This window comes from Crinia signifera, chromosome 3 (assembly GCF_055691185.1).
Source record: "Crinia signifera chromosome 3, ASM5569118v1, whole genome shotgun sequence".
Classification (NCBI taxonomy): Eukaryota; Metazoa; Chordata; class Amphibia; order Anura; family Myobatrachidae; genus Crinia; species Crinia signifera.
Window position 1 is genome coordinate 215,755,583 of NC_139219.1, and position 25,399 is coordinate 215,780,981.

Genomic DNA, 25,399 nt, shown 5'->3' on the forward strand with positions numbered 1-25,399 from the left:
CCTCCATCCTTTCATCCGTCTTCCACCTGATCCGGTTACTTGCTGCCTCTCCCAGACGGGAGTTCCTGTGACATCCTCCATCCTTTCATCCGTCTTCCACCTGGTCTGGTTACTTGCTGCTACTGCCTGGTATCCCTGCAGTCATCTGCATCACAAGTTCAGGTACTTGTGTATTATCAGGGCGCCCACTACTCCATTTGCGTAGAGGGCTATTTATGGTAGTGAAATCGCATCGCATCGCATTGCATGCTATATTGTATGGCATGCGATGCAATGCGATTTTCCTATCTAATGTATTCGCTGCTCTGTGTCAGTGAATCCATTAAAAAGATAGAATGCAATAAAAAATCGCATCCCATACAATAATGGCATGCGATGCAATGAGATATCGGTTCTGATGGAACCTAGAATAATGCCATTTAAAATGGTAAAATTACATATAATGTAATTTATTACATTGCCAGGTAGTTTGGTGACGCAACCATTGTCCCTGCAAGACAATAGCCAGGTAGGTAAAAAGGGATTTTTGTAAGAACTTACCGTTCGAATCCCTTTCTCTGATATGGTCCTGGTGACACAGCTTCACATTGGGATGTAGGAGGGTCCGCAGGAGCCAGGCACCTATCCTAAAGCTTTTGGAGGGTAGGCTCCTCCCCTACTGCATCCCAGACTCCTCAGTTCCATCTTTCAAAGCCACTGGAATACATTAACTCAGTACAACGCCTGCACATATTATATGCACATTTTTAAATTTAACTTTTTTAACCAATTATAACATGAAACATCATGAACACTGGCATACTTACTGAGCGTAAGGGAGGGATCGCTGTGTCACCAGGACCATATCAGAGAAAGGGATTCGAACGGTAAGTTCTTACAAAAATCCCTTTTTCTCTTTCAATGGTCCTGGTGACACAGCTTCACATTGGGACGTTCCAGAGCCGGTCCTTTTGGGTGGGTACGCTCAGGTCTGCAGTTCTCATCACTGCTCGCCCGAATGATGCGTCCACCGACGCAAACTCATGGAACCTATCGGATTTGGCAAAAGTATGAACAGATGACCAAGTGGCAGCCCTGCAAACCTGCTCAGCTGTTGCCCCATGTCGAACCACCCAAGAGGTGGTGACTGATCTGGTGGTATGCGCATTAATCCTGGCTGGCACAGGCCTACCAACTTTAGTATATGCAAACGCTATAAAAGAGCGCAACCACCTAGCAATGGTCTGCTTAGAAGCAGGCCAACCATTATTATGTACATCATACAAAACAAGCAAAGTATCAGTCTTTCTGACACTTTTAACTCTGTCCACATAAATGCGCAAGGCGCGCACCACATCCAAATTCCTCAATTTGTCCCTTTTCCTTGAACCCTCTGGGGGTTGAAACAGGCAGAACTAACTCCTGATTTAGATGAAAAGCAGAGACTACTTTTGGTAAAAATTGGGGTACTGTCCGAAGGACAGCCCTATCATCATGAAATATAAGGAAGGGAGCCTTGCAGGGCAAGGCTCCCAACTCCGATACTCTTTTTGCAGACGCCACTGCCAACAAAAATACCAGTTTCCATGTAAGGAATCTAAGGAACAGCCGACCGTAATGTTCAAAAGGTGCCTTTTGAAGGCACTCCAGAACCAGAGATAAATCCCATGGTGCTACTGGTTGCTTGTAGGGAGGTTTCAATCAAGACACCCCCTGCAGGAAGTTCTGTACTTCCGTTAACAATGCAATCCTTCTTTGGAAGTAAATTGACAAGGCCAAGATCTGTACTTTGAGTGACTGAAGGCTTAACCCGGAGGAAAAGCCAACCTGCAAAACCTCCAACAATTTTGCCAATTTAAAGCGTGATGTGTATGACTTCTGTCTTTCACACCATCGAATATAGGTCTTCCAGACTCTATAATAATTTGCAGAAGACACTGACTTTATGGCTTTAATCATTGTGTTAATCACTGCCTCTGAGAATCCTTTATTCCTCAAAATGGCGGTTTCAACAACCAGGCCGTCAAAATTAATCGAGCTGAATCCAGATGGTTGGACGGTCCTTGTTTTAGAAGGTCTGACCTCAGAGGTAGACGCCACGAGTCCACAGACAATCTCTGAAGCCTCGAGTAACAGGACCTCCTTGGCCAATCTGGGGCCACTAAAATCACTGGAATTGCCTGGGCCTGTATCCTTTTCAACACTCTTTCCAGCATTGGGACTAGCGGAAAAACATAAAGAAGATTCCCCTCTTCCAGGGGATAGTCATGGCATCCACTGCTTCTGCCAGTGGGTCCCTCGTCCTGGCATAAAACCTGGGCACCTGATGGTTGAATCTGGATGCCATCAGGTCCACATCCGGGGTTCCCCACTTCAAGGTAATTTGATGAAATATCTGAGGATTTAGGCTTCATTCCCCATCCTTCAGCTCCTCCCTGCTCAGGAAGTCTGCCTCTATATTCTCCACTCCTGGTATGAATATAGCTGATAAGGCTGGAACATTCTGTTCCGCCCACAAGAGGATTCTGGACACCTCCCACATGGCCAGTTTGCTGCGTGTGCCTCCCTGGTGATTCAGATACGCCACAGCTGTGGCGTTGTCGGTCTGAATCCTTAAAGGGAGCCTTTGTAACCTGTCTCCCGCTAGAGAAATCACTTTCCACACAGCTCTCAGTTCCAAGATGTTGATCGGTAAGGCAAATTCCTCTGGAGTCCACAAGCCCTGCAGACGCAGGTCCAAGACTACTGCCCCCCCAGCCCTGAGACTGCCGTCGGTAGTGACTACCAGCCAGCTCCAGGTCTGCAGTGACCGACCCCACTGAAGGGAGTCCACGTCTGTCCACCATTTCAGGGAGGCTCGAGTTTCCGAAGACAGCACTATCTGTTCGGATTTCATGATCTGTGTGTTTCCTGACCAAGCCGTCAAAATGTTCCACTGGAACGCCCGACAGTGGAACCTGGCAAACTGCCGCGTCTCGAAAGACGCCACCATCTTCCCCAGCAGCTTGAGGCACCTCCATACTGATGTGCTCCGAGAGCTGAGAATCTCCTGGACTAAGGCAACCAGATCCCTGGCCTTTGCCTCCGGTAAAAATACCCGATGTAGATGGGTAACCAGAATGACCCCCAAGAATTGGAGTCTCTGTGACGGCACCAACTGAGACTTTTGTAAGTTTAAAAGCCAGCCGTGAGCCTGCAAAAAAACCCGATGGCTTCTGCCAAGTGACTCTTCAACATGTCTGCTGACTCCGCTCTGAACAGCAGGTCGTCCAAATATGGGATCACCGTGATTCCCCTCAGTCGAAGCACAGCCGCCATTACAGACATTATCTTGGTGAATACCCTTGGCGCTATGGCCAGGCCGAAGGGCAACGCCTGGAATTGCAAGTGCATGGTCTCCTATCTCAAACCTCAATAGAGCCTGATGTCCTGGGTGAACAGGAACATGAAGGTACGCGTCCTGGACATCCATGGACGCCAAAAATTCTCCCTGGTCCAGGCTTAACAGCACTGACCGTAGAGACTCCATTTTGAAATGGTCTACCCACAATGGATAATTAACGACTTTAAATTGAGAATCGGTCTGAAAGACCCGTCTGGTTTGGACACCAGAAACAGAGAGGAATAAAAGCCTTTTTTCCACTCCGCTCTGGGGACCGGGATCACCACACCCTTCTCTAAAAGAGAATGAGCCGCTCCCAAGGGAGCTGTACGGAGCCGAGCCTCCTTTGGTATTGGCGTGGGAATGAATCTTCTTGGAAGAAGACCTTTGAAGGGAATTCTGTAACCCTGGGTTATAATTTCTAACACCCAAGAATCCCGGTCTAACAATGCCCATGCGTCTTTGAACAGTGTCAGATGTCCCCCCATCTTGACCACCGCTGGGCAAAACCCTTGGCAGTCATGCAGAGGGTTTGTCCTCTCCTTTTGTGTTTGGTTTCTTATGAAAGGAACCAAATTTAGACTTTTGGGCCTTGCCCCTGGAGGACTGAAACATTTCCCCTGAAGGGCTGCCCTCGAAAGGACGCACCTCCTCTAGGGGGGGGGGGGGCGCAAGGCCGGCCTGAAAGCAGAAAACCTTGATGTCTGCTTGGCTGCAGGGACTGGCAGGAAAGTACTTTTGCCACCTGTGGCCTGCTTAATAATCTCTTCCAGTTCAGAAGCAAATAACAGCTTTCCTTTAAAAGCTAATGCCTCTAAGGCTTTCTTAGACACATTATCTGCCTCCCAAGCCTTAAGCCAGAGCACTCTCCTGGCATTTACAGACACTGTGGAAACTCTGGCAGCCATTTTGAGAGCTTCCTCTCAGACTCCAATACATGCTCTGCAGCCGCTTTTAAGCTACTCTGCAAGCAATAACACACAAGGGTCAGCGTGTAAAATAGTGCACAAATTTCTGGCCCACACGATCATGGCCTTAGAGACCCAGGCTGAAGCAATCAGAGGGCGTAGGGTGTATCCCACCCCTTCAAATATTGCCTTGAGGTTACCCTCCAGCTTTTTGTCTACGGGGTCCTTAAACGCTGCTACCCCTTGTACTGGTAGCACAGTGGCTCCACCTGTGTCTTTGATACACGTGCCACAGAAGCATCTACCACTGGGACTTTTTTCCAGAGGTCAGCATGCGCCTCAGGCATGGGGTACAGGCTTAGAAATCTTTTAGGTATCTGAAGCCTTTTATCAGGGGTTTTCCAGGCCCCTTTGCAAGGAGATATCAGTTTCTTTACGCTGTCTCATAAAATCAACCTTTGCAGGAGTTTATCCTTCACAGACAAATTTAATGCCTGTTTAACAGCAGTAATAAAATCCTCTACCCCTGAGGCTGAGGACTCTTCAGAAACATCACCCTGATTGGTATGTCTGTGTACTCTCCTTCCTCATCAGCAGCTAATAATGGCACTGAATAAGACCTTTTAGGGGTCCCCACAGAATAACCATAAAACTTGTCCAACAAGTAATTTAAACCTGCTGATTCCCATAGCAGTATCCTGCATGACCTGTAATAAGTCAAGATCTGTCTGGGTCCGAGGCAAAGAGCTAGAGGACTGCTGAGAGAATGGCAATGGTCTAGGGAAGTTACCAGCCATCACTCTGCCTGTCCAGTAATGCACCAAAGCATTTTCAGACCTGCCCAGGGACTTAGCCCACGCAAGCACCGATGCACTACCCTCTGGGGTTCACTCCCCATGGGTTTCACAGCAGCGCAATAAATACATAAGCCCCCCTTATCTGCTCAGGGACAAATCTCAGTGTACAACCACTGCAAGCGCTCAATGCATTAAAGGCTCCCTCCCCCAAAACCACAGACTGTTGCTCAGACATGATGTTCTTAATTAACACAGTCACAGCATTAAATGTACAGACATTATATACAGAACCAATATACTCAGTTCACTTAGCTTTCTGTAGTCTTCAGAATGGGGAAAGCGATGCCCAGGAAATCCAATCACTCTGTCAGGATCTGTAAGCCAGCTCAGCTCCGCTGCAAGCGTTCTGAATGGCGCCAAAACAGAGTGAGGGAAGGGACCAAGTCCCTGCTGCTGCGGGGTCTGTGACTTTTGGTGCCAAATACCCCCAGACAGCCGCTCCCATTGTAGGATCTCCTAGTTCCAGTATCTCCCCCTCAGCTGGGGACCACTCGGAACATGCCTGTAACAACACTGCTGTCCTCTCATATCAGGAGCTCAGTGTGTAAGCTCCGCAGAAAATGGCCGCTGCCATCACGGAGCGCCTGTCCCCCATGATCCCCACCTAGCGTGAAGCCGGTTTCAGAGTGCTCCGGAGCCCAGGCAGCTTCTTAAAAGAAGCTGTAAGCGCTGCACAGGGAGGCCAGACAGCGTCTCCCTTGTGCACAGTGAGCTGACAGGACGCGCTTCTGTCAGCTCCTGCTGCGCTAGCAGTGTGAGGATTCACTAATGAGAATCCTCACACTGTGCCTACCTAGCTAGTGTAAAAGTTAATAAAATAATAAAAAACCCTAACTAACTCTACTCCTTCGGCTGCTCCGGCAGCCCTTTAGAATAGCACCCACTCCAGTGGGCACCTAACACGAACTGAGGAGTCTGGGATGCAGTAGGGGAGGAGCCTACCCTCCAAAAGCTTTAGGATAGGTGCCTGGCTCCTGCGGACCCTCCTACATCCCAATGTGAAGCTGTGTCACCAGGACCATTGAAAGAGAAATAAAGGTGGGTACATTTAATTTAGTAGATAAGTACACTGATGTACTATAAAATAGCAATAATATACAGGTAACTCACATTTTTCAAAAGCAGCGAAACGCGTTAAGGAGACTCATTGACACTCTATTGGAATGGACAACTATATGATCTTTATCCTTCTCTACATGTGACCGGACCAGCCCCAATTGCCATTCATCAACCTCCTGTGGTAAACAGTTACTTCTGGAAATACAATCTATCCCCATTTGGCTGTTGCACACGATCTTCACCACATGTGACGGTAACTTGCTGGAATACAATTTGTCTCACTCAGCTGCTGTACCTCCTCTTCACCGTATATGACAGAAATCCTGTGAGGAGAAAAAGGGAACTCCATCCTCCATATAGCTAACTACTATACCACCAAGTACCTGGCAATACATAATTTGCCTAGGACAGTGGAGTTATCCATTATTGGGGTATCATAGTGTGATAATCACCTATATGCGCATGTGATGCCATACTAAATGCTCTTAGTATAAGTTACTGTTTTTGCTTGTAATATGTGCATCCCCATAGGGGATATTAAAGACATGTTGGATGTATATATAGTGCCTTCACAGAAGGCAGTAAGGACTTTCATAGAAAGCAGCATGTTTATTATTTAATGTATAGACTGAACTCCCTTCCTGGAGAGGACTTCGACTGTGTCAGCCAGAGACTGCCCGATGGTCTAAAAAGGGGGATTGGATGGAAGTTAATGATGGACACATCAATAAAGCTGGGGGACTCGTGACCAGCGCGAGACCCCATTGAGCCCACTCAAACAAGGTGCTCAATAAAGTTATTTAGCACGTGCAGGGAGCAAAAAACGGTGCCCAGTGCGAGAACAAGGATATAAAGGGTCAGCCGTTGATTATTGCGCAGTTCCCTGGAGGAGATTAAGATAAGCAGAGCTTCGCAGCACGGACCGCAGTTCCCTGAGTAAAGTGTTAACTGCAGAGCTACGCAGCATAGCGGGAGCGGACAGCGGTGCTGTGTGGTGCAGTTTTAAAAAAATAAAACACAGCCTTGCCCGGTCCAAGAGGTGTAGTCTGTGGCGTCGCTGGTGAATTGCGCGGACAGGCGGCATCTTCCTCCTCCTGCGGTCGCAGCCGGTGGGGAGATCCAGAGAGGGACGCATCATCAGCGAGAGGCGGCGCCAATCCGGGAGGCCGGACGGAGGCGTCAACAAGGCCATACAGGAGGCGTCAACTGAGGCGGGACGGACGGCCCGGGGAAGGCCGCGTCATTGTAGTAGGTGGCGGCCGCGTCATCAAGGGGCGGCACAGAGTGAGCTGGACGCCAGAGCAGAAGAACGAGAGAAGGGGAGTGGTGAGTGACAAGCAGCTCACCCCAAGGGCAGGCTAATACAGCTAAGGCCAGCCCCACACCACACACAGAGTACCTTAGTGCAGATGGAGTCAGCCTATGGGACAGCTCTCACACAGGCAGTTCATGCATTGAGAGGAGTGACAAGCACATTTGGCTACACTTTCATTTAACCCACAGTGCGCTCAGCCCAAAGCTCTGCTGTGAAGAGTTATTAAGTGACTATTTGTACCCAACTGCAGTTGTCAGAGAAGAAAAGTGAGTTTATAAGCAGCATTTAGAAAATTGGACACTAACAGGTTGTTGCAAACCTTGCTACAGGTTCTAGCGAGGGACAGCAGCTTATCCGTGGAACATATCATCCACAGTAGCGGTGTAGTTGACCAGAACTATAATTAACTCAAGACAGGTCCAAGGAAGGTACATAAGCCTTATAATTATTGCGGAGAGTATACAGCTGGTAACACTGATAGGGAGAGAGTCAGCTGAGGCCCGTTGTCAGGGTCATCAAGGACATACAGCTGTAGAAACAGGACAGCTTCATATATTGCAGCGCCTTCTGCTAATACACTGTTGCGTAGCTGCAATTTGTGCTCAGGAAGAACAGACAGAGGACACAGACAGTTTATATAAGTACAAAGGAGTTTATTCAGAACAGCTACCCGCAAGGGCAGTGAGGAGCTAAACTCGGTTCATGAAACCAGGGGACGCTCATCTGGATTCACCTACTTTTTTGAAAGGATTACCAGGAAAGTGATTCCGAGTTATGGTGCCAACAAGTCCGAAGTTCTTTAATTTCTGTTACTCGGATCATTTTAGATGGTTGTCGGCCGTTTAGTAGGATAACAAAAGCAGAACCTGTGGAAAGAGACTAGGTACATACTCACTACTGCATGATTCGTGAGGATTTCTCTTAGCTGCATTCAGACTCGTTGAACTGGGGACACTGGTGATCACCTAAAAAAAGGGGATAAAGCGCTTGGGTTAAAGGTTAGAGCTTAATACCGGTTAACTTAATTAATACATTATTGCGCAATAATAATACCAAGGTTACTATCCAAGTTATTTATGGTATTAATGTGTGACAACTGATTTATAACAAGTATTGACCTGTTTATTTATTATAGCTAAAAAGGTAGGGTTATTGATATGTTCATTTGATGTAAGAAGGAGCATAGGAGTGGAGGAAGGATCAACACCCACTGTTCCGGTTTAATAAAACTTGTAATTTTGGTTGTTATTTACATTGTAATTGTTGAATGTACAATATTTCCTTGCATTATACTCTTTTCCGTGAACATTAAATTGTTTGATACTAAAAAAGAAACTGTCTACGTGAAATTCTGAACACTTTTCTAAAGAACAGCAAGATATACTTACCTAAGAACCTGTAGAGAAAGAGAAGGATATACGTACCCGTAATAGATTTCACATTAGGAATAGACGGGAAGCGGTCATCTATTAGAATGAACTTAGGTCTACAGTCATTAGGTCGACCCCACTAGGTCGACTGGCAGGAAGGTCGACCTGACTTAAGGTCGACATGGGCCAAGGTCGACATGACTTAAGGTCGAATTTGCATAAAGGTCGACATAAGGAAGGTTGACTGGTCATAAGGTCGACATGGGTTTTTCACTGTTTTTTGAGCCAACATGTGCCGACAGGCGGTATTTCATGCCCTATCATCCACTAGGGCGTGGAGGAGGTTATTAAAGCTGTGGCGAGCGAAGCGAGCCACCGTGCCGAAGCATTGCGAGCGAAGCGAGCGATGCGAGGGTCCGATTCTCATTGCCAACTGTGTCCATGTCGACTGCGTCGACATTCGGGTCAATAAACTGTGAAAAACCCATGTCGACCTTCCTCATGTCGACCTTTATGCAAATTCGACCTTAAGTCATGTCGAATTTGGCCCATGTCGACCTTAAGTCAGGTCGACCTTCCTGCCAGTCGACCTAGTGGGGTCGACCTAATGACTGTAGACCTAAGTGTGGTCAGACAGATGTACCGATTCCGAATAGACACAGTGACTTCCATAACCTAGTTGGATCCATGTCCACATAGATGTCTATTCACTATTTTAAACTTTTTAATGTGATTTACATGCATATTACTGCCATATTATAGTGTATCAGTGTACTCATTTTATGAATTAAAACTTTAAATAAACAAACTAATAATTGTAATGCTATGGGCCAAAAACATTCGAGCCAATGCAAATTGAAATAGAGAAGATTACTGCTGTATAGACTCTTACAAAATAGGGTTGGGTTACCATAAAGATGAAAAAAAAAGAGGCACAGTATTAGATGGACCAACTTGTTCTTATCTGCCTTCAAATCTTTGATTAAACATAATTCTAAAACTTTCTATTATGTCCTCTTTCATAAATACCACATAAATCATAGAACAGATACATTCACTATAGTAACATCCATTGCAGGGACGATCAAATGATGAACTGTTGAACACATGCCGCTTCTAGTACTGCCACTGCGCAGTGACTACAGTAACACATTAGCCAGCGCACATACATACATAGATGATAGCGGGTGTAGCAAGATGGCGCACTTACGTGACTCCCCCTCTCCCTCCCAACGTGAGTTGGTCAGGTGATCCGCAGCGTTTGGCCCGCCTGATAGCGTAATCACGGCGCCTGCGCGGATTGGCCAGCTTGTGTGTGCCTACACTTAGAGACTCATTTGCCGCAGTCATGGAGGAGAAGAGCCGGAGCCAACAGACCCCTCAGGCCGGCAAAAGCAAGGAGACCGGCGGTGATAAGTCCGAGCCGGTGAAGGATAAGAAAGAGGAACAGGAGCTGGTGAGAGGCGTAGTGGGGATGACCTGGCTCTCTCCCTGCTGAGAGCGGCCTAGACTCCAGAGAGCTGAGTCACCGGGCCCATATACACACAGCGGGCTCTGATTATTGGCTGATGCTCGCACCGCCAGCTCGCATACATAGGGGCTCACATATAGCATGGCCTATACGGTGTGTCGTCTCCAGGAGATCCGGGACAGGTAGCCGATCGTCGGGAGAAAGGAGCTAGGTCCAAGCCCTAACCCGTGCCCTATCTGCAGCCAGTGCACCGGGACGAGAGGGTGTTAATGAGGGCAGTGGGGGGCACGGGCACGGAGGAGCCAGAATCGAAGCGAGGCAATATACAGCGTAGCCGTTTTGAGTGCGGGTCACACGGGCGGGAGGCGCTGCACCTGACTTGCACATTTTACTGTGCTATCTGTTACCATTGCAGTGTGGCTGCTTTTCTGCTGGTCTATATACGTTATATTACACATTCTGTCAAGAAGTACACTCATATTTTATATAGCCTGATTTAAGTTGTAAGCATTGCCAGCTGTGTTGTTTCACATAAGGGCTTGTTTAGGTACTAGGGGGGTAGTTCTCTCAGCAAGTGTGGCATAAAACTGCACTTATGCAGACTCAAAGGGAGGGCAGATTTAATGATAAATATTTATTGATGGAGCTCTAACCATACGGTAGCAGAGAATCTGAGGAATCATTCCTGACATACATATATATGTGATACCTCATGTACTGCTTTTATTTTTGACAGTCCGAAGAAGACAAACAACTGCAAGATGAGCTTGAAATGCTTGTGGAGCGATTGGGGGTCAGTATCCTGTTAGAAATTTTAAGCATAAACACTTCCTGTAATACCATTCAAATGTCAGTCTATACTTAATTTGTGTTTTCTTGTAGTAAGTCCCTTTTGTTGCACACTTTATACTTCTGTTGTCGCTTTTTGGAAGGTGTGTTGTGCAGGCTGTATGTTGACCATTCATCTTGTTAAAACGGAAAGTTAATGATGCTTTAGACTTCCCTGCTACATTATTATTTTAATTATTTGTGTTTGGGGGTTAATTTGTTTCAGGAGAAAGACAGCTCACTTTACAGACCAGCTCTGGAAGAGTTGCGAAGACAGATTCGCTCCTCTACTACCTCCATGACTTCTGTTCCCAAACCGCTCAAGTTTTTGCGACCACACTTTGGCAAACTTAAGGAGATATATGAGACTATGGAAGCTGGCGAAAATAAAGTGAGTGTTACAGCTATACTTTTTTAAGAAGTAAATCATTTTTGTAGATACTATTTATAGGGGATTGGAATACATGTGATATGGAGGTAGTGTGGACACTTACCAAATTCATCTTGGGGGAAAAAAGCGAAACCATTCTTCGAGCGCATTGCAATAGGCCAGCAAAAGAGACTTGAATCCTATGTAATAATAAATGCAAAGAATGACCGTATACATGTTTGCATGCATATGGTAAGTCATCAGCCACATTAAGGCCACCTCTATGCTGGTGGTCCTACACTACATATTAATAGCACCAACTTGGGTCATTTATAAAATAAGAAAGTGTAGTGTCTCTTTCTAGGTAAGACAAACAAATCATTATATGATATGCTTCATTTTGGTTTATCAAGTCTTAAGCTGATGACCAAACACAGGTGCAGTCCAAGTATTCATCCTACCAGGTGTCATCTTGTGCTGTGGTGTTATTCATGGGACACACTTGGGTCCTTTTGGAATTTTCTGGGCTTGATATCTGAATGCTTTTCAGAAGGGTACAGTAGCATGCATGCCTGTGAAATAAGATTAGTCAAACTACGGTATTTGGCATAGGCTTCTTCTGTCTCACTTTGACAGCTTTTCGATTTTATTCCTTGGAAAATCAGGCACTTCTGGATATATATATATATATTTTATATATATTTATATTGTTGACCAATACAATGTTACATTGCAACAAGTCATAATGTAGTTTCTTGGGGGTTTATTTACTATTGTGAGTTCTATTGAAGATGGGATGATGCTATGGGCAGCCAATTACATTGTATCTATCTTCTAGAAGGTAAGAAGTAGATTCTGTTTGGTTGCTATTGGCAACATCCCATATTGAATTGAACTTGTATCTTGGTAAAAAGAAAACTTGGTTTCTATGTAGAGAAATTAGGGATGCACCAGTCTTATTTGATAATTTATATCTTGTTCTCTTTACTCAGCGTTTTGCTGCTGATATCATTTCTGTTCTTGCTATGACTATGAGTGGGGAGAGGGAGTGCCTGAAATACAGACTGCTAGGCTCACAGGAAGAGCTGGCATCATGGGGTCATGAGTATGTAAGGTAAGGCAGTGTACAATTCCTGTTTTTTATTATTCTTGAATGGATGAGGAGTCTTCCAAAATAGATAAGGGTTTTTCATACATTCTTTTTCTGCGAGTCCCTAATACAACAGCTGGTAGACCATGCCATCGGTTAACATTCCTGTAAGGAAACTAATCATTTTACTTTTCAATCATCCTCATTTTAATTTCATAATGCATTCCCTTTGTAAAGCCCCGTATACACTAGAGCAGGCTTGGCCAAACTGTGGCTGTCCAGCTGTTGTGAAACTACAAGTCCCAGCATGCCTTGCCACAGTTTTAGCATTCTGTAGTAGCAAAACTGTGACAAGACATGCTGGCACTTGTAGTTTCACAACAGTTGGAGAGCCACAGGTTGTCCAGGTCTGCACTAGAGGATATTGTGAAATATGTTGCTCAGAAAAGAGATGCTGCAAGATATCTTTCACAATGTCATTTAGTGTGTACACTCGATATAGCTAACGAGTGCACGCTCTTTGTGTAATTACTGCATTCCTGAATTCTATCACTTTTTAAAAGAAACCTTTAGGCATGTCAGTTCATCCTTCCTCTTCTCTAAGCTGTACAGCTGGTCATTCCTAAGTTTTGGATATCGAGCTCATGCACAATTTTTGAAGCTTTCTCTGAATGTGGAAAAAAAAATAGCATTATTTATCCTTTGTTTTGTATTATGGGCTTTTGGATAAAGTATCAAATTAGCCCTTTTTCTGACTAATCCTCTCTACTGTTTTCTAACCCTCCATTGGCATTGTATAAGTCTGCACTGGAGCATTTTCATCAGCCTATGTATTTGTGTGATAGGCACTTGGCAGGGGAGGTGGCCAAAGAATGGCAAGAGGTGGAAGAGTCTGATAAAGCTCAACGGGACACTCTACTGACATTGGTGAAGGAGATTGTTCCCTATAATATGGCACACAATGCTGAGCATGAGGCCTGTGACTTGCTGATGGAGATAGAGCAGATGGACATGCTGGAAAAGTACATTGATGATAATGCCTATGCTAAAGTTTGCCTCTATCTGACAAGGTGAGTGTCTTGTACAGTCATATTCAGCTGAGACCGTGTTTGTTTTGTCTCCCTGAAATTTTATTTTTGCTGTCTAAATCTTGGTTTTCTTTAATCGTTATCTGTTTGTGTATTGTCTTTATCTTGTGCACTATATACCTGGGGTACATCAATATCTGCTTGTAATGTGGTTAATATGCTTATGCTTCCATGCAGTTGTGTGAGTTATGTTCCTGAGCCTGAAAACTCCGCCCTTCTGCGATGTGCACTTGCCATCTTCCGGAAATTCAACCGTTATCCTGAGGCTTTGCGCCTTGCTCTGATCCTCAACGACATGGAGCTTGTGGAGGACATCTTCACTTCCTGCAAGGATGTGTAAGTTGCAGTGTCCTGGTTTATGCTTATGGTCCCATGTATGTAGTCTAACATTTATGGGACATTCTACTTATACTAGTGCTCTGAGAATGGTCTAGTAGCTAATTGATCATCATAAATGTATCTGATATATTTATTGATAATTTGAGCATTAGTAAGTCTGATCAATATTATAGTTTACCACTAACAAACCAATACGACACCACTCCACACTCTGACATGCCGCTCAGCAATTACCTCCTCTAATGAGAGCGGCTGTCGGCACAGCTCTGACGGCTGCATCCCACCCCCCCTGCCGCTCACTGTCCCTTTTCAAAAAGGGGCAGGGTGCTGGAATAAAGGCAAAAAATGGGTGCGTCGCCCCGCAAAATCAACTTAGCATCTGTTATCCTGTCTCTATTTTACTAATACTAAAATGTTGTTATTTTTTAAGTCCTTGTGAATCCGTATAATTTCTAAAACTTTTGCTAACCTTATTAAATTGCTTTTTGTAGGGTAATACAGAAACAAATGGCATTTATGCTAGGCCGCCATGGAGTCTACCTCAGTCTGAATGAGGATGTGGAAGAGTATGAAGACTTAACGGAAATTATGTCCAATGTCCAACTTAACAGCAACTTCTTAGCTCTGGCTCGTGAAGTGAGTGACCCAAACAAATTTCTCCTCAGTGGTCACTTTTAAGCTGTAACGTGCCTCATCGTATCCTATTTATTCTCTTTAGCTGGATATCATGGAACCCAAAGTGCCAGATGATATTTACAAGACTCATCTAGAGAATAACCGTGAGTCAAAGGGGGTGGTTGCTCAAATTGGAGGGAGTGAGAATATGTTGGTAGGAGGTCTCTTATAACGTGTAATTTCCTCAACAGGATTTGGAGGCAGTGGGTCTCAAGTGGATTCAGCTAGAATGAATTTGGCTTCATCCTTCGTGAATGGATTTGTTAATGCAGCTTTTGGTCAAGACAAGCTACTTACAGATGATGGCAACAAATGGCTGTATAAGAACAAGGATCATGGTAAGTTTGGCATAATAGTAGGTATTGTCCTCCTAATTTTCAAGTATATGGTGTATGTATATTAATCAATCATTTTTATTAGGAATGCTAAGTGCTGCTGCTTCATTGGGTATGATCCTTCTGTGGGATGTGGATGGAGGTCTGACTCAGATAGACAAATACTTATATTCCTCTGAAGACTATATCAAGGTGAGTTTACACACAACCAGGTTCTCCTTATTGTGGCACTCAGTAATTCCACATTACCATCAAATTTATTTTCTTTCTTTCATAATAAAGTTTTGGGGTTTTTCCTTACCTGTCAGTACTTTGTAGGCTTGTTCACAATTCTTACTGATTTATTTACAGATATGTGGGTTTTTCTTTCATTCCAATTGTGGCCACTGGGACAATGGGGTATGGGTGGAGCTTCATTTGATACATAATGTTTTCTTCTTGTATAGTCTGGAGCTCTTCTGGCCTGTGGGATTGTGAATTCTGGAGTGAGAAATGAGTGTGACCCAGCTTTGGCTCTTCTATCGGACTATGTCCTGCATAACAGCAATACAATGCGTCTTGGTGCCATCTTTGGGTGAGTATTGTGAGGACCATATTTAAATCACTATTACTTTTTAAAGAAGACTGAAAGATATTTAACAGAGCAATTACGATTTTTACCTATGGCTAAACTGCATTTGCTGAGTAGATGGGCCTAGACTGCTGGTCGAGCACTGGTGAATGCATTATATATACATGAATAAAAGACATACCAATATGGTCACATGTACTGTATTTAGTGCTTAATGGTGTGTGCACACTTGTACAATGTGCATGAGATTTTGACTATATAGTCAAAATCTCATCTGGATCTCATGCAGATCGCACAGGTTTTAACCCTTGCGATCCCGATGCGCAGCCAGAAAGTCTTGGCTGCATTGACTATATAGTGCAGATCTGCACTATATAGTCTGAATTGTATGCAGATAGTCTAAATGGTATATATTGTATGCAGATAGTCTAAATGGTATATATTGTATGCAGATAGTCTAAATTGTACAAGTGTGTGTGTGTGTGTGTGTAAACCATTAGTACAAGACATGTTTATCATGATGAACATTGCTTTCTTTAAAAAAGTAAATATGCATCCTAGATGTATCCACTTAAGTTTAAAGGATCTTAATTTATCTATTGCAGGCATGTCCAAACAAACTATGGCCATCCTGCTGTTGTGAAACTACAAGTCCCATCATGCCTTGCCACAGTCTTGCTTTTAAGGAATGCTGGGATGTGTAGTTTCACAACAGCTGGAGGGTTTGCCTATGCCTGATCTAGTGTGTTGAGCTCTTAAAAGTGCATGTTAAAGGACCTTGGACAGATTGCTGAAGAAATGATATGTTAGCATTAAAATCCTCTCATTTGCAGGTTGGGTCTTGCGTATGCTGGTTCAAACCGTGAAGATGTTCTGACACTACTGCTTCCAGTAATGGGGGATTCAAAGTCCAGCATGGAGGTGAGAGTTTTAAAGATGAGGGTTTTTTTTGTTTTGTTTTTTAATACGAGTCAGCTGACCACTTGGTAAGTTCTGACCACTTTTAGTAAGTTGCGCCTATTTTCATCTTATTCAGGTTTGACTACAATAAAACAATTTTGAGAATGTGTTTAAAATGATTAACTGTTCTCCTGCTTAGATCTTGAGGTAAAATCTATGAACTCTCCCTTTTTTAAATAAATTAAAAAAAAACACGATTTGGAGTATTTTTAGATTATGATCTCTTTCAGGTGGTCGGTGTAACGGCTCTTGCTTGTGGGATGATTGCTGTAGGATCTTGTAATGGGGATGTAACATCCACAATCCTTCAGACAATTATGGAGAAGTCTGAACAGGAGTTGAAAGACACCTTTGCACGTTGGCTTCCTCTTGGCTTAGGACTGAATCATTTGGGTGAGTGTTGGAGAAGTGGTGCAAATGATGGAGTAGTTGGTGCAACATAACTTGAAGAAGTTATATAGTATGGAAGTGGGTGGTGATCTCCTCCTGTTTTATTATTTTCCTCCTACAGGGAAAGGTGAAGCTATTGAGGCCATCCTTGCAGCATTGGAGGTTGTTTCTGAGCCCTTCCGTAGCTTTGCCAATACTCTAGTTGATATCTGTGCATATGCTGGTAAGTTTACAAGAAGTTGTGGCTGTGATGTTGATACAAATATTTCACTGCTTGGTAAAGCCTATGTAAGACCAAAGCGTTGACACCTTACTGCAACAGTAATACAAAATACAGTAGTAAGAGATGAATGTGAACACCCCCTTATCCCTGGCTAGATGGAACAATAGTGGCCTTTCATTTTTGGAAATCATAAATTCTGTGACTAAGCAGGTTATGTAGATAATAACATCCAGGAGGATTAATGCTATATCCTAGGGATAGAGGCGATTGTCCTACCATACAGAATGTTGCATCTTATTCCAAGAAGTCTGGGTTATGGTATATTCCCAGTGGAGCTGACAGTACGTTAGATAGCACTGTATTAGACAGCTAGGGCATACACAATTAAGTGAGGGCTTAAGTCCTGGATTCCATACCTGGAGCTATTTACTTGTGTAACCCATAGAATCTGTGTAAAATCCCATTTTTAATGAAGATTTTATTATTAATGAAAACCTGTGTAGAATGGTCATGGTTGCTTTTTTGGAATGGTGAATAATTGCTGAATCAAGAACCAAAAAGTATTTGGTGGTGGTTTAAAGGGGAAAAAAATACACCTATTTCCCTTTTATAGCAACTTCCACAAAGAAACTTGAATTTATTACCATCATGGATAGATTTTCTTGTGAGAAGAAATATACTAAAACTAAATTGAAGTCTTCTGGAAATACAATCTATTTTGTGGGTAGTACAGTTATCAATATTAACTTGGAATCTGACCATCTCCTAAAAATGTCTAAGGTCCGCACATTGGTGAGGTGTTATTTTTATCCTTCTGGTCCCCTAAAGGTTCTCAGGGGTAAATGTATGAAGCTTGGAGTAGTAGTATCTATCCCCATAAAGAACGTTATGTGGAAGGTGATAATGCTTCAGCCAATCAGCTCCAATATGTAAATTGACAAAGGAGCTGATTGGCTGTTGCATTAGCACCTTGCACATAACATCCTTTATGGGGCTAGATACTATTTCTTAAAGCTTCACACGTTTACCCCTCAATTCCCCAACAAAAACTGCATGTCTGACGAACATGCATGTTTCCCAAACTGATCAATTCTAGGCGATCAGTCAGGGAAATTTCAGTTAAAAATTCCAGATTTGCTGATCAGATAATGGAATTTATATCTTTAAAATAGTCACAATTCCACAACCTGGTTTCAGGGTGATTGAGAAATCCTTTGCAAATGGGAATTAAGAATGGGCTACCATAGCTTTGGCACAGCCAGCATGCACCGATTTTAAGGTGCTGACGTTACTTTTTTTTTTGCTCTTAACTAGGATCTGGAAATGTCTTGAAAGTGCAGCAGCTTCTTCATATCTGTAGTGAACATTTTGATTCTAAGGAGAAGGAAGAGGAAAAGAAGGACAAGAAAGAGAAGAAAGAGAGTGCTGCTGACATGGGATCCCACCAGGTGATGACGTGCTGGTCCTTATTCACAACTACTGTATATGCAACTTGGCATGAACACATATTATCATTAAAGAAGCCATTTGGGTGTGGTTAATTCATACTCAACTTGAATATCAGCCATGCCTTTTCTTGCCACTGACCGTCCTTTTCTTCCAGGGTGTGGCAGTCCTTGGAATTGCTCTCATTGCAATGGGTGAAGAAATTGGATCAGAAATGGCACTTCGTACCTTTGGGCATCTGGTAATATCTGTTTGGAATCTTTGTTCCCTTCCTGTTCTCAGACTGGTTTTGTTGGTATAATATGTTCTCCTCCAGTGTCTTATGTGTTTGAGTGAATGCATCATTATTCAGGCTGAATTACATTTATACCTGTATTCTAATTCTCAACTCTGAGTTTATGATTTTTCTCATTACATTGTTGCTGTCGGGTCATCAATTTTAAAATATCTGTGTATTAGTCTAATGCTGGGGTAGCCATCTCCAGTCCTCGAGGGCTACCAACAGTTAATGTTATCCAGATCTCCTCAGAGAATCACAAGTGAAGTAATTAGCTTCACCTGTGGATCTTTTAAAATGTGTCAGTGAGTAATGAGTGCACCTGTGCTGCAGCTAGGTTGTCTGGGAAATGTGAACTGTTGGTAGCTCTCGAGGACTGGAGTTGGCTGCCACTAGTCTAATGAGCAATGATTCTCTTTGCAATAGCAGCAAAGATGTCAGGGCTACCAATACAGTGTGTTGTCAGTTATTTTGTGTTTATGAGGGCAACACAACAAGACATTTTGGAAAAATATAAAGTATTTAAATTTTACTATAAACCATTATTTAACATTTTTTCTTCATTATGTAGAAGTCTATCTTATCTTAAGCCTTTTATTATACATGGCAAGCTATTAAGTCCATTTCACCTTGGTTTTTGTGCATTAAAGCAGTGGTTCCCAACCCTGGTCCTCAAGTACCCCCAACAGTGCACGTTTTCCAGGTCACCCGGCAGGTGCACTCATTATTCAAATACATTTGAAAAGATCCACAGGTGGAGCTAATTACAGCACTTGTGATTCTGTGTGGAGACCTGCAAAACATGCACTGTTGGGGGTACTTGAGGACCAGGGTTGGGAACCACTGCATTAAAGCCCTGACAGCAGCCTTATGCTTATATGGGGTGGTAGGAGGTTTGAGGGCAATTCAATTGTTTTTAATGCGTGCCCGTCTGCAGAAATTCAGTTGCGTTCCTCGGAACAAAAAACATTAAGCACCCAAACAGTTGCATACCACCCTGTTGTGGCATGGGGAAAGTAATTGTGGGTGCCCATTAAGCAATTGAATCTTCCCCCGATATGTGTGATGTAATGTGCATTTTGTAAAAGTGTTTTAACTACACATTCCTTTACCGCTGTGTTTTTTGTGCTTTTATTCTGCAGCTAAGATATGGGGAGCCCACACTGCGCAGGGCTGTTCCTCTTGCTTTGGCTCTCATCTCTGTATCCAATCCAAGACTTAATATCCTGGACACATTGAGCAAGTTTTCTCATGACGCTGACCCAGAAGTGTCCTATAATTCCATCTTTGCCATGGGCATGGTGGGCAGTGGTAAGTTATTCCCTGTACAACCTTGTATTTTACTGACCCAGCGTTGGTCCTGTGGACAGAAGTTAAACATTTTCTTTTTTTCTTTCTATAGGCACCAACAATGCGCGTCTTGCTGCTATGCTGAGACAGTTAGCCCAGTATCACGCAAAGGATCCAAACAATCTGTTCATGGTGCGACTGGCACAGGTAGAAAATGCTCCTGTAGTTTCAAATCATTTAACACTGCGCATAATACCACAGTTGCATACCAAACATATAGACAAGTATGCAATGGCTTCCATTCAAATAAAAAAACATTGCACTTGGTTCGTACTAATCTGTAGTAGAACAGCATTGTTCAGACACACATAGGTAAATACTGCAGAGTGTGTGTGCTGTGATAGTTTGTTGTGTCTGTAAATCTGATTTCATTGTAATCTCTCTATTCTCAGGGTCTCACTCATCTGGGGAAAGGCACACTCACTCTTTGTCCATATCATAGTGATAGGCAGCTCATGAGTCAAGTGGCAGTGGCCGGGTTATTAACTGTTCTTGTGTCCTTCCTGGATGTTAGGAATAGTAAGTAGTGTCTGTTTTGTTTTTTGTCACTGTCGTGGTCCACCACAATTTTTATACATCTCTAATTTTTTTTATTTAATTTTTTTTAGTTGTGTTGGGCAAGTCACATTATGTACTGTATGGTTTAGTAGCTGCAATGCAGCCGCGGATGTTGGTCACCTTTGACGAGGAGCTACGGCCACTGCCAGTATCTGTGAGAGTGGGACAAGTAAGTGAGACCTTTTCGATATTATACCTTCATAACTTTTCAATGCTTAGTACATAGTCACGTAGCATTCCAGGTAAGATGGCTCTTATTAGCTATACTTCATGGGGTTTTCTTATACGCTGTGTACTTCACAAAAATCAATCCACTAATATTCATTGATTATAACCACTACCATATCATCTCCTTCTGCAGGCTGTGGATGTTGTGGGCCAAGCTGGCAAGCCCAAGACCATCACAGGATTCCAGACGCACACTACACCCGTCTTGCTGGCACATGGTGAGCGGGCAGAGCTGGCTACAGAGGAATATCTGCCTGTTACGCCCATTCTTGAGGGATTTGTTATTCTTCGAAAGAATCCTAATTATGATGTGTAGTGTGGTCAGAAGTCAATATGGGTTTGTTGGGTGTAGTTTTTTTTTTTCTATTTGTAACTAAATCTTATTAAATAATTGACAACCATATTGCGAGTTGAGTTAATGATGTCTATATTCAACCTACCTTTTTATTACCAACCCCCTTCCCCCCCCCCCCCCCCCCCCCCCCACTAACTGTGGTTGTGCGTCACACTGATATGACTGCTTTATAATAGAGGAAAATCCATTTGGTTACAATGCTAGATTAGTGTGGTTTCAACATTGCTCTGCATACTTTTACAATAAAACAGCTACCAATAATTTAGTGTGTGTGTGTGTGTGTGTGTGTGTGTGTGTGTGTGTGTGTGTGGAGATGTGTGTTTTCACTGTGGATCACTTTTTTAATAAATTACAATATATGAGGTAGGTCAGGCATGTCCAAACTGTGGCCCTCCAGCTGTTGTGAAGCTACACATCCTAGCAAACCTTGCCATGTTTTTAGCATTCCTTAATAGAAAGCTGACAAGGAATGATGGGACTTGTAGTTTCACAACAGCTGGAGGGACATAGTTTGGACATGCCTGGGGTAGGTAGTCACAATGAATGCTTAAAAGCCTAAAAAGATGTGCGCACTAAGGGGTCGATCCTATTATACCCGATGTGTACGGATGAATCGCTGGGTGCAAATCATTACGACACCGGGCGCACTTTATGGCGGGCCGAATTAGCTGAACCTCCATAGGGGTGCAAGCAAATTTCAGTGAATTCGGCCCTGCGAAGGATGGGAGTTAGGGTTAATTGGGGTGCCGTTTTCAGCGTGAAAACGGCACACTGAAATTATCTTGCACCACTATGGAGGTGCGATCACTTTTCAGCTAATTTGGTCTGCCATAAAGTGTGCCCGGTGTCATGATTTGCACCCAGTAATTCATCCACACACATCGGGGATAATAGTATCGACCCCTTAGTGCACACATTGTTTTATAGGCTTTTAAGCATTCATTGTGACTACCTACTGTCCTACCCCATATATTGTAATTTAAAAAAAAAAAGTGATCCACAGTGAATGGTAATTCGCATCCTTCAGGGTTAATTGGTAGTTACATTTATATATGTGTGTGTGTGTGTATATGTATGTATGTGTATATATATATATATATATATATATATATATATATATATATATATATATATATATATATATATATATATATATATATATATATATATATATAATGTGTATATATATATATATGTGTATATATATATATGTGTATATATATATATAATGTGTATATATATATATGTGTATATATATATATATGTGTATATATATATATATGTGTATATATATATATATATATATATATATATATATATATATATATATATATATATATATATATATATATGTGTGTATATATATATATACACACACACACACACACACACACACACACACACACACACACACACACACACACACACACACACACACACACACACACACACACGTATGTGTGTATATATATATATATGTGGGGGTTTGACCCTGAATGCGCTTCCAATACTAGATAGCGGCCAACCTCTACAAAATCCCCCCTGTTAGTGGGAGATGAGGGACAAGACACGAGAAAAAGATGTAGAGGGCGCTGTAGGAATTCCCACCACCATATTGTGTGCTCAAGTTTCAAGCAGATAGGTAGAGTAATAATTCAATCACATTTATTAAAAATACAAATGTATGACATTTACAAATTCATATTCTTGTGAACCGCAAGGAAACGACCCGACGCGTTTCGTCTCCGAAGAGACTTCCTCAGGGGTACACTGTGGGTGGTACAGAATGCCATAAGAATCATATATATATCACACAGAATATTAAAACTTTTTCTTTCAGAAATTTTGAGAAATATGATATATAATACATACCGGTAGAATGCGGTATGTTGTAAAAACAATCTTTTAAAATTCTTTGTAAGAATCAAACAGAGTTCGGAAAGGACTTTGTAAAATTCTGTAAACCAGAGCATGTGTCTCATGAGTCACAAGTAGCAAAATTCTACCACAATAATAGGAGGAGCAAAAGTAGGAGGATAATGAAGAGGAGGAGAGAAAGCATAAACGAATATAAGGTAAATGGACATATCCAATGTAGACAGGCCTTCAATAAGGGCCTTTTGGCAGAATAGGGCGCTGGAAAAAAGGGGGAGGAGTGTACCTATAGATAGATGAACCATTAAAGGTCAAAAGGTCACCTAGCACAAAATCAATGCTAACAATTCATTGGCCATACCTACTTTAGGTGGGGTCATGTGCTAATAACAAATCTAGCTCAGGGAAAAGTGAGGCTGAGTAGACAATTATAACAGGGAGAATCCCTGTTATAATTGTCTACTCAGCCTCACTTTTCCCTGAGCTAGATTTGTTATTAGCACATGACCCCACCTAAAGTAGGTATGGCCAATGAATTGTTAGCATTGATTTTGTGCTAGGTGACCTTTTGACCTTTAATGGTTCATCTATCTATAGGTACACTCCTCCCCCTTTTTTCCAGCGCCCTATTCTGCCAAAAGGGCCCTTATTGAAGGCCTGTCTACATTGGGTATGTCCATTTACCTTATATTCGTTTATGCTTTCTCTCCTCCTCTTCATTATCCTCCTACTTTTGCTCCTCCTATTATTGTGGTAGAATTTTGCTACTTGTGACTCATGAGACACATGCTCTGGTTTACAGAATTTTACAAAGTCCTTTCCGAACTCTGTTTGATTCTTACAAAGAATTTTAAAAGATTGTTTTTACAACATACCGCATTCTACCGGTATGTATTATATATCATATTTCTCAAAATTTCTGAAAGAAAAAGTTTTAATATTCTGTGTGATATATATATGATTCTTATGGCATTCTGTACCACCCACAGTGTACCCCTGAGGAAGTCTCTTCGGAGACGAAACGCGTCGGGTCGTTTCCTTGCGGTTCACAAGAATATGAATTTGTAAATGTCATACATTTGTATTTTTAATAAATGTGATTGAATTATTACTCTACCTATCTGCTTGAAACTTGAGCACACAATAAGGTGGTGGGAATTCCTACAGCGCCCTCTACATCTTTTTCTCGTTTTTTATATATATATATATATATAATATTTTTATACACAAAAATTATTTCACCTCTGGCGTGGCACAACTTAAAGCTGCAGAAGACTATAATGGTGGTCACCGGACCACAAACAGTAGACCATAGCAAAAAACAGGAATAGCCTCACTTGCGCTGTAAGTAATGTCCCAACAAAATAGTATAGATCCTTGTAATATGTGGTTAAAAAGGAGAACAATCAATAGTGTAATACTGTAGGATTTAATATACGTCCTCCTTTAAGAGTGCAGGGAGACTATGGAGAAACGGTGCTCCCAAGGTTTCCTGGAGTGATATAGGGTCACCTCACTCGTGCAAACATATGAAGATGCTTACATGTAAGGACTGTGAAGACTCCTATAAAGGTATCTTTCAATGGACAGTCTCACCACTTCATTCCGATATAAAATTATTTTATTGTAATAAAACAGTGTAGGACCAGAAATCTGACAGCATATGTACCGTACTAGTCGGAACCCGGGTATTAGTAATGGCCACACAATACTGAAAGGAATATGATCCAAAACACCATTAGGTTAAAGACACTTGATTCATTCAATGCGTTTCGGCATACTGCAATGCCTTTTTCAAGAAGCGTGTCTATAAAATATTCTTTGTAATAATATAAATTATAATGGTAAATAGTTACTGAATAAAAAATTTCTTCTATATGTATACACAGATGATCAGTTTGTTCTTACCAACACCGGTTACTTAATCTGTGTAGATGTGGGGGACTGACACATGCAGCTTCCTCCACGTGCATTAAGGAATCCGGCAAGACGCCGGCATCCGCGTACTGGAAGTAAGAAGTCGGTACCGCCAGAAGTGCCGCGTCACTTCTGCTTTCCGCTGCTCACACTCGTCTGGCTAAGCTCCCTGTCTCATTGCAT

At 42.7% G+C, this 25,399-nt stretch overlaps 1 protein-coding gene and 1 long non-coding RNA gene across 2 annotated transcripts; both read left to right on the forward strand.

Annotated features, from left to right (window-relative positions):
- The first annotated feature begins 10,130 nt into the window (after positions 1-10,130).
- PSMD2 (proteasome 26S subunit ubiquitin receptor, non-ATPase 2) lies at positions 10,131-21,472 on the forward strand. Its single transcript, XM_083177403.1, has 21 exons — positions 10,131-10,326; positions 11,078-11,134; positions 11,396-11,560; positions 12,532-12,653; positions 13,475-13,699; positions 13,895-14,053; positions 14,548-14,692; positions 14,775-14,835; positions 14,923-15,069; positions 15,152-15,258; positions 15,513-15,640; positions 16,471-16,558; positions 16,828-16,990; positions 17,109-17,210; positions 18,525-18,658; positions 18,814-18,897; positions 20,076-20,244; positions 20,336-20,430; positions 20,676-20,802; positions 20,892-21,010; positions 21,203-21,472. Exons 1-21 carry the CDS (start codon positions 10,219-10,221, stop codon positions 21,383-21,385), a joined length of 2,688 nt encoding a protein of 895 aa, XP_083033529.1. The 5' UTR covers positions 10,131-10,218; the 3' UTR covers positions 21,386-21,472.
- Positions 21,473-23,895: 2,423 nt separating this feature from the next.
- Positions 23,896-25,092, forward strand: LOC146062647 (uncharacterized). Its single transcript, XR_014471443.1, has 3 exons — positions 23,896-23,969; positions 24,102-24,186; positions 24,289-25,092. It is a non-coding gene; the product is annotated as an uncharacterized LOC146062647 (long non-coding RNA).
- The last annotated feature ends 307 nt before the right edge of the window (positions 25,093-25,399 follow it).